Source organism: Merops nubicus, unplaced genomic scaffold, assembly GCF_000691845.1.
Source record: "Merops nubicus isolate BGI_N331 unplaced genomic scaffold, ASM69184v1 scaffold6504, whole genome shotgun sequence".
NCBI lineage: Eukaryota > Metazoa > Chordata > Aves > Coraciiformes > Meropidae > Merops > Merops nubicus.
This window is the reverse complement of record NW_008603524.1, coordinates 76,315-97,331: the sequence shown is the minus strand read 5'-3', so window position 1 is coordinate 97,331 and position 21,017 is coordinate 76,315. Positions and strand designations below refer to the sequence as shown.

The 21,017-nt window shown below is 41.0% G+C and overlaps 1 protein-coding gene across 1 annotated transcript in view; it reads right to left on the bottom strand.

Moving 5' to 3' along the window:
• Nucleotides 1-6,327: 6,327 nt before the first annotated feature.
• LOC103771398 (BMP-binding endothelial regulator protein-like) overlaps nucleotides 6,328-21,017 on the bottom strand; it is a gene marked incomplete at its 5' end in the record, with an annotated part of 68,857 nt that continues 54,167 nt past the window's right edge. The window contains 2 exon segments of the mRNA XM_008938693.1: nucleotides 6,328-6,695; nucleotides 12,799-12,929. Of these exon segments, the coding sequence (XP_008936941.1) occupies nucleotides 6,514-6,695; nucleotides 12,799-12,929 (313 nt within the window).

Genomic DNA, 21,017 nt, shown 5'->3' with positions numbered 1-21,017 from the left:
CCTTGATTGTTTGCAGGGTAATGGTGAATTATAGTGAAGAAGAAATGGGGAAAAAAATTGAAATCAAACATCCTTTGCCATAAATATTATTCTATGGGCTCTCCCAGAGTGATTCTTGATGCACATCAATATCAGGAAAGTTTGGGCTGCATATCAGAAATGATGGGGCTCAAACATCTGCTTAATTACACCCCAAACTAGCAAACAAACATTGAGGTGCCTACGATGGGAGAAATAATTTCCTCCAAACTCCACTTATTTCATTCCTTTCAAGACACAATGAAATTTTAACCACAGAACTGCACCAGCACCTACCCACTTAGGGGTTTTGTTCCATGGTCTGTAGAACCCAATCAGGTTTTGTCTATGGAGTTTGAATGCCACTCAATAATACTCAATAAAGAAGTTGAATACTTGCATTAAATATTAAACCCCAAATCTTTAGTTTCTGAACTCTCTTTTCTCCATCAGTTTCAATATTGACTCTTCCTTTTTCCTTATTAATACCATTTATAAAAATTATTCTGAAAATAAGTACAAAAAATTACTTTTTTTCCCCTCTTCATTTATAAACTGTGATCCCTTGTAGAAAATTATTTACACTGATTTGGGCTGCAGATGCTTTTTTTTTTTTCTAACACACTATTATCAGAGTTTAATAATGAACTATAGCTAGAAGCAATTAGAATTCTAATAATTTAGGGCAGCGACACCAGGATTGTGGATTATTTCTACAAATATAAAGTCAGGGTGGTGCTACTGTGATCTCAAAACACTTTAAAACTACCATAGCTAGCAACAGTTACTCACCAAAATGGTTCTTTACTTATACCAGTGCAAAAGAAAAAAAAAAATCAAATCCAATATTTCTCTTTCTTTCAACAATAATAAGAAATAAAACAGGAAAGGAAATTAGAATGTAATGTAAAAAATTATTATGCTGACATTGGAAATCAATAGGAAAATATACCACATCTTACAAAGTCTTAAAAAAAAAGGCTTCAAAAAGCCTTGACTTCAATGATGCTCTAGCAGTAGATAGCAGCACTATCATAAAATCTATCTATGTATAGAAATAAGAAATACAAAATGTGAGGTTTAATATTTGGTCCTGCTGATGCTGAACTCTCTGGACTTGACCCAGCAAACCATTTAAGCAGGCAGTTAGAAGTCAGCATTTATGTTGCCCCAAGGAAGTAAATGAGGTTATTCAAAGTTTGAGCACATAGTTAAGTGCTTTGAACGACTGGGTCATTAAAGTACCAGCCACTTACTGCCAGAGTAGAAGACTAAATTACCACTATGAGCAGGTTGTTGCTTAGCTGTCCATTACAAGGTTCACATTCTGCTCTTTGAAGCATTTCTTCACCACTGGATAAGAAAAATATAAATGTGGGTCTGTCTAGAAATTCCTACATTCCCATCATTTCACTTCCACGTGCAAACCCAGCTGATATTGATGCCCAGGTGTAAGCATCACTTAAGGAAATATGAAGTGCTATCAATGATAATGGTAATTTAACCTTTGGTATTTAACCTTGCTTAGAGTTTCCAAGATGCTGCTGGATGCTGAGCAACGTTGCTGCCTTGTAAAAGCATTGCTGTCAGAAAGAAAACTTGTGTCTTCTCAGTAGCAAGTTGAGTTTGCAATTTTATCTCAAAGCCAGGAAGAAGACCTGTTACAAAAGGACATTTTTTAGCTTTTTTCTTGACATTGTAGGCTGGGCAATGATGTGTGTTCACTAAAACATATATCCTGGAGGAAACCAAACCATGATTGCTGTGTTAATGGAAACACAAGAACAAAATTCTGCAGATGTTGCTCGATCTCAGCCCAGGAAATAAGAACCTTTTCCTTACCTTTAGTGATGACATTTAAAGGTTGTGAGTGGAGTAGGAATAAAGCTCATAGCTTTATTTTAATTAGGGATTTCTATACTTACCAATATAGCTGTTCTATTCAGATCTAAATTACAATACTGCTGTGGTTGGTTTGGGTTTTTTGGGGTGGTTGTTGGTTGTTTTTTTTTTTTTAGAATGTTTTTGGTTCAGTTCTTACCATTTAGAGAGAAAATATCCACACATAAAAAAATCCTATTACTACTTTCTCCTTTCTGATTTTCCTTGTACCTTTATTCTGCCATCCTGTCTCTTTATTTCCTCACATTATTGCACCATTTTCATGTACAGAGTGCCACGGATCAAGAGCTACCTCGTGCTCATAGGAGAACCTCATCTTGTTGTTTTAGACTCACTTTGCTGCTCGGGTGTCATGGTGATGGCCACTAGAAATACTCATCTGTGCAACAACCTTTACACAAAGAGAAGGAATTCTATAATGGCAGCATTGTCAGGTGTTTGTCCTGAAAAATTTGCAGTTGTAGACTAAAAATGTTTCTATAAGGAAGCAGAAACATCTCTCTTGCCACAGGGCTTTCTAAAATGGTAAAACAGCAATAGCAAAACAGGAATCTGGTCAGTGGTCTGTCATGTAAAGTTCCTCTGATAGACCCTTGTCCACATTTGATGAAAGAAAAAAATACAAAGTACCCCTGCACAGTCACTCAAGATCTTTTCAGGTATTGCAGATGTAGGTTCTGACAGTAGGAAGCCAAACAATGTCAAACTGGATTTGAATCCTGTGTTCAAAGGAAGCAGAAAAGCCTCTGATGAGAAGAACTTACTTCTTTTAGGTTATCTGCTGGAAACTACTTACGTGACACAAGGATGGGGTCACATTTGGCTATGATATTAAGAAACTTTTTGGATTTTGTTCCAAATGCATACCTTATTTCATAGAACAAAGGTGTTGGAAGATGTGTGAGTACCTGCAGAGTCTTGGGCTACAATTCAGATTGCTCTGTTTGGCTATGGCTTGTCTCCATGGTTTATAAAACTCAATATATATGACAAAAATTGGCTTAATGGTTGGACTTGATGATCTTAACGGTCTCTTCCAACCTAAAGGATTCTATGATTCTATATTTGACCCGCACATATGCCAACTAGAATCTGACTTTGAAGTGATGGTGGCATGGGAGATATGGGACAACCAGATGCAAAGCAGACCTGAGTAGATGGGTAAAATACCAGCTGATATTCCCTGCTGGCATATGACATTTTAGGACATATTCTATCCATAAACTTAGAAAAAGATGCATAAAGCCAGAGCCTTATTTCCCCAGTGAAGTACAGAATATTAAGTGACTTGCCAGGGAACAAAGAGCAGGTTAATGGTGAAGCTACAGATCCATGTCTTTCCTTGATTCCATCCATTGGATTGCAGAGCTGTTTCTCAGACTTCCTTTTGGCTCTTTCTTTGGTTGGAACCTCTGCTCCTTCAAATATATTTCACCTTACAAACTGGCACAAGGTTAAATGCACAGACTGACATAAGCATAATCAAGACCAAAACTTACACAGCCATCAGTTTTGTGTGGTGAATATACCACATGGACGATCAAACTTCTGTTACTAAAAACACATTATTGCATACTAAACACATTTAGCACACTAAAATTGGATTATCAGTGAATTTTGTCAAAAATAAATCCCCAGTGATATGCAGGAATTTTCGAGCTCTGGCATCTAGGGGTAATATTTCATGAGTCCTATCATCCCAGGGGTAATATTTCATGAGCCAAGACAGTAGAATTAGAAAGAATGCTGCACTAAGGAGGAAGATAGGCTGCAACCCAAACTCTGTGAGGCCAGTGGTAATGCTGTTATTGATGTTATTGTGCTAGACTTTCAAGTTTTGAATAGCCTGGAGGAAGAGAGGTGACCAGGAGAGTGGAGTTAGACAGCTGTTGGGATTGATCTGGTCTGAATAGCTCAGCTGGGCACAAGGTGATTACAGATATAAAACTTGTGCCAAGCTGAAACTCGGGGGCAATTTCTAGAAAAGCAGAACTTTACCTTAGATTGTACAGGTGAACTGAGCAGATGATAGCCCTTGAAAACTGAAGAGTTTGGAGGAAAAAGCTCTCTGGCACCACAAGGGCACAATCAGACAGCACAGAGGTAAAACCACTTTCCTCTCTTCCTCAGTCTACATCACTAAAGCAAAAAGCAGGGGCTTACCCTTCATGAGACAGATGTGAAAAAGCTAAATTGAGAACCAAGTCCTCATTTTGACACGACTTGTAGGTCAGGTTTCAAACTGAAAGAACATTTTAAGATGTAAAACCAGAGTTCATCCTACAGATAGATTGAGTCGCCTCTTCACCTGGCATCATTTAATCATTGCTTGAATGGGATTGGTGGCCTGAGAGATCTGGAGGGCTCTCCCTTCACCTTTCACTCACCTTCATCAGTCAGGAGAAGAAAAAGGAAGGACAGTTCTAGACACCATTTGTGCAGGCAATTCGCTTTCTGGTTTTATTTAGGAAACACTGAGCTGTAAGTAATGAAAACCTATCAGTAATGAAAATCTATCCTAAACTACAGCTAAGCAAATAACCTTTTCCATGGTTGAGATCCCGTATCTCAGCATTGAAAGCCCACAGACTGAAAAGTTTTTCAGTGCAACTGATGCTTTAAATTATTTTAATGACTGCCAGTTTGTATTTTAAATCCTTGCCCCAATTGCCATTGTTCTCAATTTCAGCTTCATCATTCAATTATCACATGAGCCACATAAAAAAACTCTTCCAGTTTCCTGCTCTGATGGGATCTGCACATTTGCAGCCCTGCTTCCCAGTGCACTTGTGTGTGCATCTTCAAAACCCCACTCTGCCAATAAAAATGAATTATTTGATTGTTCCGAGAAAACGAACACAAAGGGGACAGAAAAACATCAAGCTGAGTTTATTTAAGATTTGGATAAAAGTCCATGGAACGCTCCTGGCATTATTTGCCCAGCTCTTTTGAACACTGTGGTAGTGCAGTGTTTTGGATAGCGTGGTGCCTGAGCTAACCAGGCTCACTCAGGATCTTCCTCCAGGTTGTGTTACCCATGTGTGTACTCACCGTAAACTCACACCCTGTGAAACTTCCTGGAAAGTCAAGAATTGAAGGGGAAAATGGTTCAAAGCATCACAATGTGCCATTTCAATGCAAGGCATACTGGAAGAAGCTGTGTGGGAGGATATTACTTCGTTATAAACCTAAATCAGATGCCCAAAGATTTCTGTCATCTCCAGAGACCGTTCCATCAGGCTCTACAAGAGGTTTACCAGTGGAAGAAAAAGAGTCGTGTCCCCTCCCTTCAGGCTTGAGAAAGTTGTATGGCTTTTTTCACAGTTTCTAATGAAATCCCATATTATTGCTTCTCCCCTGGGAGACTTCAAAAGTCATGTAAACTTCACAGAGCCCACATGTTTGTAAACCTCAAGCAAAAGACCAGTAAGGAAATAAAATGCAGTCCTCCAATTAGCATTTGACATTCTCTACCATTTTTTTATCTGGTTTTGTTTGTTTTTTTTTTTTTTGTGGGGTGAATTATTCTTCTAAGCCACGCTGATAAATTAAATGAGTTACTAAACCAGGCATTATTTCATGTTTTAAAGGCACACTGAAATCAAACCCTCCAATTCACAGTGGGATTTTGCTTTCTGCATAATATTCAGGGAGGGGGGGTGGTGAAATATGAAACAAACCCAGCAGTTTCAAACATGTTAGAGGGGCTAATATGTACAGGAATATTTTCTCCAAGCTCCTTATTGTGTATTCACAGCTCCTGCCAAACACAACAACGGAGACGGGGGCATTAGGAGATGAAATGGGAAGTGGTCAAATTTTCAAAGCGAGCTGCTGGGTGCCGAAGACTTTTGAAAATCTGGCCCCTGACTCTTTGGTGCCGTTCCAGAAAGAAATATCTCTCTGCTGGCAGTTGGCCAGCCAGCTTTGGAAATCATTTTGCACAGTTATTTCAGTAAAGCATAAAAGCCGATCCCCAGCTTTCTCTGCCTGATTAAGCACTGTCACCAATCACTACGCAGCTCTAAGGTACGCATGAAATAGTCCTAGATAAATCCTCCCTCTCCAGAGAAATGGGTTTCCTGTACAACTGTAAATCCAGGTTCTGTGTTGAAACTAATCCAGTCTGGCAGTGCCGTGGCCCTAGAAAAGTTTCCTTGGAAACGCCAAACTTGTGCAACGGCAAAGACATCCAATCTTTTCATGCCACTGTGTTATATTAAAAACACCTGGTTTATTTATACAATGACTTACAGATCAGGGTCCTAGAAATAATAATACATAAACTTTATAGCAAAAAATATACATATAATAAGTCATCTTTCTATGAGATATAGAAATGACGTATATTTGCGCGTGTGTGTGGACATATATATAAATATATGGGTTGTACTTACGTTTAGGGCACTTCCTAGGTGCCACGTGTGTATACATAAACACACATAAATACACACACAGGAGCATATTTACACTCTGTGAGTAGACGTGTACTTTGCAGAACCTGCACACAAACAGCTGGAGTCCTTCCCTGGCTGTGAGCATCAAAGGGGTCAGTGAGCACCCGCGTTAGTGTCCGTGGAAGGAGGACCAATGTCACCGCTGTGGGCACAGGACTGGCTTGATGCATCTTCCTCTGTGAAGAACTAAATTTGCTGGGCAGTGGCACCCTGCAACGCAGGGCTTGTTGCATGGGCCAATCTCGTTCCAGTTGTCACAGGTTTTGACACATCCTGGACCACAGGTATCATAAACGGCACCGTGCTTACACTGGGTTGCTGGAAGGCAGTTAAAAGGAACAAAATGTGCATATTACACAGAAGCTCACACACAAATTTACATATCTGTTCGTTTGGTTTCTACTGCAGATATCAAGAAGCACACCTTGGTTTTGACAAGCCCTCAGAGGAAAAAAATTACTTGTAAAAAAATTACTCCACTAGGTTAAATGCAACACTACTTTCCATCACAAGCACAAAGGAAGTGAAATTCCTAATCAAAAAGGCATCAGGTTCCCAGAAGTCTTGAACTTTTTGAGAATTTTAACACAACTGACAGTGTATGTCCCTGCTTATATCAGGGGACTGGACCAGATGACCTTTGGAGGTCCCTCCCAACCCAGACATACTATGATTCTATATAAAGCTTCTATCTATGAGCAGATCTATGCTTTATATTTAAGGCTTAACATTGGTTGTTTATTTGTTACCATGCCTTTCATCAAAGATTCCTGAAACATTTACAAGGACAGCCAGTTATTATCAGTCCCACACCTCCAGAAAGATGAGGAGAAAGGAGAATCATTCACCATATCAGATTTTCTATTCCTAGGATTATGCTTTCAATACTGCACATTGCAGCAAACTAAAACAATGCTGTTCATTCAGCAGCACCATTTCTAAAAAAATAATAATTTAAAAAATCAATTATTTCCTTGCTTTATACTATTTTTCCAAGGGACCATGGAGAACGAGGATTCTTGTACTTAATGATTCCAGTATCTATTCATTGATTTATGTAGCTGCCAGCTCAATGCATTTCCAATATGAAACCACTGAGGGCTCAGCTAAAAGCACCATACCCCCTCCAGATCAATATTTAAACTCTTAACATTTTATATCCTGCCTTTTAGTGTGGAGAATAATACGTGGTTCGATAGTGGATAGATGTCTGTTATTCTTTCTAATGCCTGTGTTGATAGCAAAAACAAGTACTAATAAAATAACTTATAGATGGTAAGAGACTCTCAGTCATCTCTTGCTACATACAAAGAGGAGATTGCATTAAGAAGGTTTTTTCTACTTTGAGAGAGATTGAAAGTCCAGATTTTTTAAAGAACAGCTCTGGTATGGACAGAAAAATGCTGTTTTGATGTGAGGATTGCTGTCGGAGTCCCATTACAGCACTGTTATGATTCATAAAGAGAAACCAGAAAGAAATGGATTAAATATGTATAGGAGTGTATCACAGAGGATGGAAGTCTTGGTGCTAAGGCATCATAAATTTAAGGGGTTTCTCCTCACCAGTAAAAAAGTGATCAAAAGAGCATCAGCTTCTTGCCAGCTTTACTTCCTATTCACTTTATGGTATTTATACATAGGTGATAAGCAGCCCTGGAGAAAGAATTCTGGCAAGAAGGCATACAAAGTTCTCAGGGCACAGATATTAAATAAGGAAACAAAAAAAAATGGCAAAATTGTATAGTGCAGCAGAAAATGACCCTGTTGTTACAGAGAATCAACAGCTGAATATTAGGTAGATATCAGGGGGAAAAAAAAAAGCAAAGCTTTCTAGCTTTAAGCATGAGAAAGCACCAAAGCAAGCTACCTAAAATCTCTATGAGATTTCTTTTATTGAACAACATCTTAGAATAGATTGCAGCTTCCAGGAGCTTTGTGAACAATGTATTAACCATCTAGAGAAGTAAACCAAGATGTTCAAAGACAGATAGTGATGGTCCACACACAACGTGAACTATCTAGAAGCTTTTGTCCCTCCTCTCTGAAAACAGGTTTCCCTTCAAAGGCTCTCTGATTGACCAACCACAAACTGAAACATTCAGCTTCAGTACATGCAGTTTTCATACAGAAAGGACTGCAAGCTTCAGTTCCTAGGCTGCACAGGTTTCACCCCACAAAGCTTTGCTGCAGTAGCAGCCAGCTCGTTCTTTCCACCTAAGCTCTGCCTGGTGCCTTGGTGGGTTTGAGGAAAGTTGGCCAACGTCTCCTTTCCACCTCCTCATCCCTGCCCTGGAGTAAATGAGACTATATCACAGCCTGCCCTTGGCAGCTGTGACATCTGTAAGTGCTCCCCAGTGCTCTGCTCTGTCACACATGGATGTGTCATGCCAAAACACCTCCTTCTCCTTCAGGTGATGCCATGTAGAAGACACGATGACTTTATTTTCTGCTGTAGGCAGTCTATAATGGCTTGGTTAGCTTGCTGTCAAGGGAAAAATCAGCAGAGTACAATAGCTGCTGTTTTAGTTCCCTGGATGGCTTTTATTGTTGAGTGCTTCGGTTGTTAACATGTGGTGTGATTGATCCAGAACATTCCACTTCATCAACAGTTTAAAAAGTAAAAATAAAGACATTCTGCAGGAGACTTCCCAGGGACTGCTGAAATGAATCAGTACCATGTAAACATGGAAAACACAAGTGATGCCTTTACACCCATCTTTTAAGGCAAATTCCTCTCCTAAAGAACTGAGCTCTGGTAGCAATAACTTCCTCAGTGCACTAGCAAAGAAAAAAAAAACATTAAAAACCCAACCCCAGAGTACAGAAGTTACTAATAATACTGCATTTTGCAACGTTACCAGTCCCAACAGGATTTTTCCACTCTTCTTCTAGAACATGTGTTTGGCATGACAGATGTGAGCTTCCTCAGACCACTTTCTGAGCTGGCGGGGTGACAGCCAGCTCCAGTCCAGAAGCTGTATAGTCACAGAAATACAGCACTGTGCCTCAGCTAATAAACCCTGCCTAATAAGGCCATACAGTTTACAGACCAGAGCTGGTTTCTTCCAGCCAGTTTGGCAATTTCACAGCGAAGGCTTGTATCTGTCTGTGCCTGTCTTTTTAGACATGGCTGGAATTATCTGAGGAGGAATTCTTGTTCCCCGACACAAAAGCCAAACATGGGACTGCTGAAGGATTCCCTTGCTGGGTGATACCTGCTAAACCTGATTCCACAGACATTTCTGAGCTAATATTTATGCATCGATGCTGCTTCTGTTGGTGTTGTCCAGCTTGAGCTTTCAAGGTGTTTTGCTTGGCTTTCAAACTGGATGTCACCCATGGTGCAATTCACATCACCTCCTAACACAGAAGGCTGCAGTAGATCTGGCCATTGAACTTCTAAAGATACACTTGTGTTAATCTTTTAAATTTTCAGTTTTCAATGAGTTTCCACTGCAAAATAAAATAGCCTTCTGAGACATGCTTACAAAGAATAAAGAGGTTAAAGGAAAGCAACATACAACCATGGAAAAGAATGACTTTGGCCAGAAAATTCTACAGCAGAGAAGATGGGGCTGAGGAGAGAAGAGGCAAAATCAGATATACACTCATCCTCCTCTAGTTTAACCAAATACATAGGAAGGAGAGAAAACTGTTCAGTTTTTATGAGGCTGCTGGAGCATGTCAGCACCTCAGTGCTGCCATGAGCACTTTGCACTTTATTATAGTCCACGTCTGCTTTTACTTCTTGCCTGTGTAGTCATGCCCCTGGCAGGGAGTTATTGCCATCTGTCATCCCCCAGTCTTCTTTCTCAGTGCCCTCTGAAATTCAGTGCTATGTTACTATGGCCCAAAGCCTTTTAACAGTTTACTTAACTGCATGTTATAAACTGCTTACTTAGCCTTTCTTGGGCTAAAAAAATTCTTTTTTTATTCTATCTCCTTTCCTTTTCAAGCCTCTTCCTTCCATTTGTATCCTTTCTTTTCCCTCTCACATATATCACTTTCTCTTATTTCTTCTTTCCCTCATGCTGGATTTTTTTCTTGTCCTTCACACATCATATTTCTTCCCGTGCCCATCCTAACAGGCCTTACTCCATACTACTTCCCATGGAAACCCATATTTCTTTCCAAATCATCTACAGTTCCTGTGTGGATCTCATCAACCCTTTCCTATCCCAACCACTTTCCTTACTTGTCAGCTTCTAATCTTCACTCCTCTGGTTAAATGACAGCTGATATTCCCCTTATTGAGCCACCCTCAAAGGACAGCAAACCTTGAGCTGCAGTATCTCCTGGAGGACCTGGAGGAGGCTATGCTGCTGCACTGGGGGAGGAGGAAGAGCATGTAGAGAACAGCACATGAAATTCAGCCTCCTGAGCATCCTGCTTGGCTGGCCCTCCAGACAACACAAGCTTTCTGAAGATTATAAAAATGAGCTCAGCATACAGCAGTCAGGATAGAGGAACTGGCAATCACACAAGATCTGGTTTTATAACACACAAAAGAGTAATTAAAACCTGACTTTACTAATAAGTATACTCCACTTCCATCAGAACGCAGCTCTTCCAAGTATCCCACCAGCTATGAAATGTCAAGCAGGAAATGAAAGTCACAGAATGATAAAATTTTATTACAGCTATATTGTTTCATACCCAGGAACTTTTATCCGGACGTAGGACACAACAACTGTAAAACTATGAATTTGGGGGAGAAAAAGGTAAGTTAAAGATTAAGATCTTGATGCTGGCCACTGGTCCCATATGGAATGCAGTAGATGCACTTCAATTTTATGCTTACAGTAGAGTTTACTGTAGAAGATGGTGCTACTTGCTTGGCATTGGATGCTTAAGTAAATGTTTTGAGAGTATTTGACCATATTCAGCTTATCTATATGTTCTGCTTAACCAAATCTCCCCTTTCCCTCTAGAAGTCTGCACTGAGATTAAAACACTTGGGCAGCTTAAACACTTCTTTCATTAGCTTTAATGGAAGCTGTGTTTAAATTCCTCCATAATGTTCTTTGAAGGGCTGTTTTTGCCTTAGAAACTTTTCTTGGCATTGGTAAAATGCCAGAAAAAAATAGTGAAAAGAAGCCTCAATTAGTTTAGTCATGATATGCCAACACTTGTATAAACTCCTTAAGGCAGGGGCTGGAGTTTTTATTCTTTCTACAGCATCTGCCACAGTGATGTGTCAGTCTGAAGTGCTTTGGTCAAAACCAACCAAGCAAACAAAAAGCTCAGGATGCTTGTTTCAGGTTCTGCATGGATCTGCTACAGGATCAATAGATTAAAATAACACACATTATTAGTGCTGAGACCACATCCTTGAACAGGGCTTTCACTTACTGACACCCTGTTTGGATTGCACTGTTCCTTCATAAGGAAAAAAAAAAAAAGAGCCTTTTGGGAACAGTCAATCAAATGTAATTTGCTCTGTTGTTCACCCATCCCTGCTATCATGCCTTCAACAGAAAAGGAAATTGAAGTTCAGAGAGTAGACCCTGAGCCACACACAATCACCAGAACGGACCACAGAGTAATAGCTCTTTGACCAGCACTGAGTAACCCTCTCTCCTTGGTTTCTCCAACTACTGTTGATTGCTTTACACAAATCTGAATACATTTCCAGGCAAACCAATGCCATTATAGAACGTCCTAAATTAATGAGACCATCATCAGGGGAAATATTTATCTGCAATATTGCACTTTACTTCAAGTGCCTGTGACCACAGGACACCGCTTCTCATGGAAACAGTGACTCACAATTACTTGCAATTAATGCAGTTTTAATCACACAAGGAAGCTGTTTCAAACACCAAAATTAAGGTGGGTTTGCATTTTATTATTCCCATTAAATACAGTCTCTCTTTTTCCCTTGTTGAACCCACTGCAATCATATATGCACGTTGTCTCTGGAAACGTAACTATGCTTTAACAAGAGGTCAAAGGAGTTTAAACATTATCATTAAGCAACTGTTTACATATCCTGAAACAAAAAGGCATGTAGTTTGTCCTGGAAGTACATAAAATTAAGATAGGTGGCATCAGAGGTGAAAAACTTTGCAGTGAAATCAACATATCCAATATTTGATGGTTGAAAATCTTCCCTAGTAAGGTCTTTGACTATAATTCATAATGCAGCTTCCCTGCTGGGGCAATCCCAATCCTCTCTAGAATCATAGAATGTCTGGGCTGGAAGGGACCTCCAAAGGTCATCTAGTCCAACCCCCTAACCATAAGCAGGGACATCTCCAACTAGATCAAGCTACTCAGAGCACCATCAATCCTGATCTTGAATGTCTCAAATTCAAATATGTCTTTCTAGCCACTTCATTGTTGACCCCCCTCCACCAGGAGAACAACAGTAGCCTATTACCCTACAGACTGGCTTACAACAGAACCCCAAACCACTTACCTGCACAGTTCTGCTCTGGCACCCACTGGACTCTCAGCCCTTCCCTCTGACAGGCTCGGGCGTACGCCAGGAAGGACTCGCAGTAGCAGTTCTTGTGGACTGGGCACTCACACATGTCTGTCACACAGGACCTGCAGAACAAAGCCCCAGAGCAAATCAGCAAGGGAAAACAATTGGCAGGTAGCTGCCTGAGGTTTGGTGTTGTTTACTCTCCCATCACATGGAGTTCAATGCTACAACAACTTGGGCTAAACAGCAAGAAATTTAAATGTGTCTCTGTTGTCACATCCCAAAGGCTCATCTCATTTTTGATGGGCTGCTCTGGTGCAGAGAAGTCTCAAGAGAACCATGCAGAAACAAGGATGTGAGCAGAAGACCCAAGAAAATCAGGCAGAGAGGACTGAGACCACAGTGGGAGAAGGCAAACCCCATTTTTTCCACAATTTTTTGTCAACACAAGATAAAGACTTCTTTCTTATTCCCTGAAAGCTAAGAATTGAATAATTTTACCAAAAATAATAGCATCAGTGTTAAGTAGATGACTTCTGCAGGTAATGAGGACATGATCTTTCATGCCATGGGTGAGAAATGGTGCCTTCTCTCCAGGTTACCTCCAGCCTCTCCCTGCTTTGAAGGTCCAAAAATAGTTTTATGTCTATTTTCTCAGCAGCATCACTACTGTGCAGCATAACTGAGCAGCTCTCATGCTAGGAAACCCCCCAGGCATTTCTGAATGCCACCATCTTCTTCCCTTGCATAAGATGGAATCACCACAGCAGGGAGCAAAGCTGCTCACATGGCCCTAAGTGAAACTGCTACTGCATATGTCACTGCTATAATCCAAATTAACTCATCCAGAACGTGAGTCCATCTGGCACAGACCTAAACTGTAACTGGGCAAGATTTGCAGTTGGCCATTTCTGTGTATTCAAAGCACTCAGACATTTCTGCAGAGCCAGCAATGCCAATTCAGACATGCTGAGATGTGCTCAGACATACTCAGTCCTCTCTTCCTCTGCTTTCACTGAGGGTGCCCTGAGCTTGCACCTTGGGTGTCAGTGGGCAGCAGCCTCCTGCTCCATGTATGTTCAGGGATTTCTCCACTCCTGAGAAGACAAGGCAGAGTCTTGCCTAGAAAAGAGAAGACCAAGGGTCTAGAAGTAAAAACCAAGATCTCCATGTTAATTGCTGTTGCTGTGGACCAAAAATTCAATTCTCTATAGGAAAAGGATAGATACAGGCTTAATTTTCTAGCAGCTTTCCCCAGCTCTGAATAGGGAATAGCTTGGAAAAGGTGCAAGCGCCTCAGAGTCATCGGGTGCCCTAATGCTTTAGGGTCGTTGCGAACCCTTTATTCAAAACTAGGAAAGATGATCAGTGGTCCTTTGAACACAGACAAGCCTGTTTCTGCATATCCAGCAGTGCCCTTCAAAGAAGAGCATCTCCCCTTGCCAGAGGCTGGCTATTTCAGTGACCATTCATCTGGATAAACCTGACAGTTCTGCTTGACATACCTGTGAGCTTTTAATCACTTTATTCTCAGTGGACTTCCACCATATTACCTAAAAATACACTGTGGCAAATAAGCAACCTAAGTGCTAATGTCAAATGGATGCCTGCCCTGCATTTACTGGTCTGTACAATCTGTGGATAAACAGAACTGCTTTGGATCAAATGTTTAACACGTTCCTATTTACAGACCAGTGGTTTTCATTTGAAACAACTTTGTTTTCCAGGGACAATGTATTTTATTTGGCTTTAGTTCTGTGGCAGGTTCCTTTATATCTTTCCCAGTAACAGATGTGGCCGATTGGGTATCACAGCTGATGGGCTGCAAGGAACAGATCAGCACAACATCCTTGGTGTTGTTTAGTGTTGTTAGCTGATAAAAGACCTTGTATAAGCACGAAGGGTCACCTTGCTGCATGACACACCAAATAACTTTACACTGTTTCCTTTGACCACAACGTGTTTGTGATCTCTAGCTAGGTCTACATCTCATTTTACAGTGAAGTAGATGCTTGGTTGCTCCTGCAGCAGAATATTATCACAAATTGAGGCTGTAACAACCTCCACAGATATGGTTTGTTATCAAGGTACCATGTCATCATCTTTTTGTTTCTGTGCTAGTCTCCTTTATCTATCACCTTCTACTGTTCTCCTCTCAGACTTAGTTGTTATTAATGCCTGCAGTGTATTGCCTCAGAAGTGATAAAAACCTAAACCTGAGGTACTTCCTTTGCATTTTAAAGCATAAATACATTTTTCTACCACTACTCAGAGGGGGATGTCACCTCCTGCACTAAGTCAATGCACCTACAGCCCGCTCAGGTGCTGCACCAGGTCAGGAAAACTCCAGGCTCACCATCAGTCCCCCAGGTTTTTGAATCATGACCATGTCCTTGGCAAGGCTGGCACTCACCCTGGCAAAGCCTGGGCATGGTCTGGGGGATGAGGGAGGCCAGGGCATGGTTTCTGGTCTGCAGGAGGGCAGCCACACTCTTTGAGGGTGCAGAGAGTTTAGCCCCTTCATATGCATGACTGACACTATGCCATAGAATCACTATGGTTGGAAAGGACCTGTAGGATCATCAAGTCCAACTTTCCTCCCACCATCTCCCTAACCACTAGACCATAGCCTCAAATGCTACATTTATTCATTTTTTGAACCCCTCCAGGGAGGATGACTCCACCACCTCCTGGGCAGCCCATTCCAGGGCCTCACCACTCTCTCAGGGATGAAATCCTTCCCAATATCCAATCAAAAGCTCCCCTGGTGCAACTTGAGGCCGTTTCCTCTTGTATCATCAGTAATTTGGGAGAAGACACCAACACCAGCCTCACTGCAGCCTCCTTAACCATTAGCACTGAAATGTTAATGCCATTCATCCTTAGCATTGAAATGGCCTTGGATGGTTTCAGACTGAAAGAGGGTGGATTTAGATTAGATATTAGGGATAAATTCTTCACTGTGAGAGTGGTGAAACATTAGAACAGGTTGCCCAGAGAAGCTGTGGATGCCCCATCCCTGGAAACATTCAAGGTCAGTTTGGATGGGGCTTTGAGCAACCTGCTCTTGTGGAAGATGTCCCTGCTCCCTGCAGGGGGGTTGGAACTGGATGACCTTGAAGAACCCTTCCTGCCCAAACCATTCTATCATCCAGACAAGCTGCAGAGTGAAACATCTCTGCTTTGGCTGGGATCAGCACTATTTGCTACAGTGCTCAGCATCAAGAGTCCACTAAAGAAGGCAGCATGCCACGTGCAACACAAACAGTCCTCTGATTCATTACACAGCTAATTACTGCTGTAATTTTTATTTTCCTGAAGTGTTTAATCCTGGTGACAGCTGCTGGGCTCAAGCCCTGAGCTTGGCTGAGGAGCAATCATCAAATCGTGGCCGGTTTTAGTAACGAATTACAATCGCTAATCATTTGCACGGTTTCATTAATTAATTAATTAAGGTTAAATGAAAAATGAGAGTGAAGGAAACTATATCCACAGCTGCCAAGCTTAGTCAATCAAAATAAAACCTCCTCTTTTTTTTTTTTTCCTAACCAAATTCCTTGCTGGCAAGTTTAATGGATTACTATTAATTGTAGTTTAGATGTGTTGGCAGTGGAGGGAGAAGGATCTTTTGATATCACTTCTGAAATCACCCAGGAGCAGGTACGTGGTTTGTTTGGTAGCCACCACGAGAGTCAAAGGGAAAGGACACAGAAGCAAAAGATGGCCATCATCTGAGGGCTGGCTAGTGAGGAGGAGCTGCTGGTAGCCTATGGGCAAAAGTTGTGTTTGGGTCTGTATTTGTAGTCCAGACGTGTTTAATTCCTGCACTGAATTACATTTTTCACAGTTATTGTTGTATTAGAGGGCTGTCACAGGATGCTTCACTAGGTAAATTGAAAAATTGATTCTTGTGTGCTGTCCTAATCCTTTCCCCTTGCAAAAATCTTTGGTATGCCCATAGCTGGCTGGGTTTTTATCCTCTCTGGTGATGGATACATTTAATAAATTATTGCCCGTTTCCCCAGGTTCTGCCTCCTTTTCATTCCTCCTTTGAATCTGACAAATACATTCAGTGACATTAACTGCACGTATGCAGAGGTTTATCTCTACTCTAATCTGGACTGTTCAAACAGAAAAATAGACTTTTACTAAAACTTTGGAATTGTGCCAGTAATGAGGCAGTGCTGACAAATTAGCACACTGCACACTAATGGAGACTTTGCATCTTCCGAGGCATCGTGACACTTTACCAAGACAAAAACATTTGCTTAAATGAAGTAAAAACCTGCCAGAAGCTTAAGTATTACAGTTGTATAGAAATAACCCCACAAGAAGACTTCAGTGCAAGTTAAATTGAAGCTGTTTTACCAAGTATGGAAAACACACAGAAGATACTTCAGGCAGCCTTAGCTTTGCCTGCAGTGAAGTCATACAGATACGCAATGATGTTGTGGTCCAAAACTAAATCATATTTCTTTTAAGGACATATTTAACATCCATAAAAAATATTCAGCTGTGATGGTGCACTTTTTCTGGACTCCTTGCTCCAAATAAGCACTGGAGCATAGTCAACCTCTCAGTCTTCAACTAGTACCAAGTGTCTCCCTGTGATTCCTTTTGCTGCTCTCCCTGCTGCCTGCAGGGTGTGTGTCAGAGATGGGCTGGCTGGGTGTGTAGGATCACAGCCTTGCAAGGGGAAATCCATGAAAGTGAAGGCATCCAGCAGCTGTGGGACACACCCTTGAAGGAGACAAACATATACACACACATGCTCTGCTGCCACATCTTCAAAGCCAACTGGATGAGGACACTCCTTGAGTGACAGCCCTTTTGCACATTAAACCAAGGAAAGTCTCCAAAGGGCAAAGAACTGAGTCCTGTGCTACATGCACTATATAGAAGTGCATAAAAAGAAGAACAACACAGCAACAAAGCCTACAGCCTTAATATTGTGGTTCAGGGCATCTTTCAGATCTTTTGGTAATTTCAAGAAATGGGTCTCTGCAGGTGGAAAACACTAACGTCTCCCTCTTTCCAGGTCTGAACTAATTTTACACCACCAATTAGAGATAATGCATCACTACAGCTATTTTATGCATGTGATGAGGCATCAAGAGGTGAAGGGTTTTGTCCTTGATAAAAAAAGTTTTAATGAGTTGCCACTATTTATGGCCCTAGCTAGAGAAGTCATTACACAAGGTGAGAAGATGAGCCCTGTTCTGATGCAGAATGGAAAGGCTCATGCTGTGGATATCACAAGCTCCCCCTTGTCTGTGTGGGCATCTTTAATCTTGCTGAAGTATTGAAACATTGTATGTAGAGCTGGAGATTTTTTTTATGGCTTTGAGGCTTGAGATCAGAGGCTTGAGATCAGTCTCTCTTTCTCCAGGACTTACTGGTATTAATGCAAAAGCAGCAAATAACTCATGAGGGAGGTAATTTTGGAGGCTGTTGAGAACACAGAAGCCCTTACATCTATCGAGTACTTGTTCAAAGCCCTTGCCTGGGGAACAGACTGTTTCATGCAGGAAAGGGAGTCATTTTCAAGGATCACTTCTTCCAAGACCAGGTAACTATATCTGCACTCCCCCCTGTGCTTTTCCCTCACATCATAAAAATGGTAACATTGCCTTAAATTTGGGATCTGATAAAGACATCCATTACAAAGTGAAATCATCAGTGCCCTGACCCATTTTCCTGCTAAGTGGGAAAGTGCCCAGAAGAAGTGGCAGGCAGCATCCATGTGCTTTATACTGGAGATTCTCCCATGGTACAAGAACTCCCACACTGTTGAACTGGCTACAGATGAACCCTAAAGATGTGGGAGCAGAAGAGGAACTCACACCTCATCGTTGGTGAGCAGTGCATAGCAAGTCTACTGCAGGCATATGCTTCCCAAGGGGAAATCTCATTCCTATAAAGACAGCATTGGTCATAATGCTTAAGAATATCAGAGTTGTTTTTGGCAGATTGCAAAGGAAGACTTTGAAGTAGTAGGCATTTGAATCGTGCATTCAGATTTCATCCTGATCCCTGAGTTTTGTGCACCTTTGAATCAACCATGCACTATGTTGCCACATGGAACCAAGCAAAAATGATAAAATCAAAAGCTGTAAGTAAGATTTCTAAGGCATAGCAGTCACGTTACACACACATTGAAGAGTCCTAATTCAACTGTGAGTGCCATTCTCCCTGCTCCAGATATAGACTTGGCACTCAGAGATAATTAAACAGAATCACACGAGATATCCACATCCATCCAAGGCACCCTTCCAAAGCAGTGCAGGCAACTTGGGAAAAAAGATGCTTTAAATGAAAGTGGTAATTATTGCCAGTAATTTCTAATATAGCAGAGAGAGACAGCAATTCAATTTTGATTTCTTTGTAGATGCAGCTCCATTAAAAAGAGTCACAATCCATACTTTCTTCACAAAGGGCAAGCAAAAATGGTATTTTCCAGACACTGAATAAATGAAGGTCCATGTAGACCTCTGAAAAGTATCACCACAAGCCTATACTACATGCTGCTAAAAGTATTACCCAAAAGGCTTTGGATAAAGCCAAAAAGAGTGTTCTATGTGTATTTTTAACCTTTATATAAAAAGCATGCTGTGCCAGAGTTGTGTTTTATTGCCTTACCCTACATTATCCACAAGAATATGGTAAAATGAACAATGAAATGTTCAGGACCATTTTGTATAACCATATATAATCAAAGTTCTCAGGATAGCACGACCCTGACACCTATTTATAATCTCTCTGAACACATTGTAGCACTGGTAAAAGCCTTTAAAAGGAGGGAAGGAGGAAGAACCAAATAAAGAATGAGCACAGTAAACTTCCCTACTTCTTTCTTCATGATAATTATGATAATTCTACTACTACTGTGTCAAGTAGGTTTTTTTATGTCTTGTTCTTGGATCCATACAGGCATCTGTGGCTCTAAATGCTCTTTCTGGTCCTGAGAATGGAAAGGCTGGCTAAAATCCCTCTGTGGGGAAATAAGCTGAACTATGACTGAGGAAGACAATGATGTCTCATGCTGGGCTTCAAGAAGCATCTGCTATGACTCAGAGTGTTTCCTAGAGCTGAAGGTTAGAGCATAGCTGAGCAGCTGACTTGCCACCTTTAATGAGAGTGAATTTTTGGTCAAGGAACTCCAATGGAATACAGAAATGTCACCCATAGCCCTGGAAGAGTTGACCCCTTGCACTCCCATTGACTTTCAGAAAGTGGGGGAGAGTTTCCACCTCCTCTTCTTTTTCAGTTGTGCTGGGCCATGCAGAGTTTAACCTTTAAAGTCCTGGCATTTGGAATAAATATCTCTATGCATGAGAATATCTCTATGCATATCAGGTGGTTTGATTTTGAGTTCCTGTGTAGCATATATCTGGAAATGAAACAGTTAAAAATCACTTCCCTGTGCATATGAGATGTGATTTTGTATATGGAAGTACTGGAATAAAGAGGACACAAAGCTTAAGTTTCTTAACCCATTTCAGGAAAGTGAGCCACATCACACTGAAATGTACTCATCAGAAAACGCTCTCTTCCACTTGCTTACTTGAGCAGTGGACATAAAACTTGTTCCACCTTCTTTGGTGAGATTACTGCAAAAAGGATTTGGCTGCCTGTAAATTGTGTGATCTGTGGTTTGTATATCTGGCTGGAAAATACAAGGACCATAACAACTCTGCTTTAGAGCAGACAGACTTTCCAAACTCATCATAAAGAGGTCATTTGTAATAAAAGGTTGGGACAAACAAAAAGATACAGAAGCAAAATTAGGAGTATCGCTTGGAATCTGACACTGAAGGTTCAAAAGCTAGAACCTAGTTTCTGAAGACATGTATTTCTTCAATTAACTAATATCCACAGTCATCCACTTGCAAATATCCATCACATAATTGGTAAAAATTATGGTAGCTGTATGTCTTATGGAACCTGATGTGGCTTATCATGCATTTAGGCAAAGCTTTCTGGTGAAAAAAAACCCTCTAGGTGCTATGTGGGTTTAATGTTCAGAAAGAAAGTCACCCCCTAAGGGATTTTCTACCAGAAATCTCACCTTTCACAGGCCCAATGACCTGAGGTCTACAGCCTATGTGCTCACCAATGATATCCTATGGCAGAGTGCCTTGGCCAAAATGACCTATTTTGTTTCTCCAGGTATTTCCCCTCAGAAGCCACAACCTAGAAAAATTCCTAAA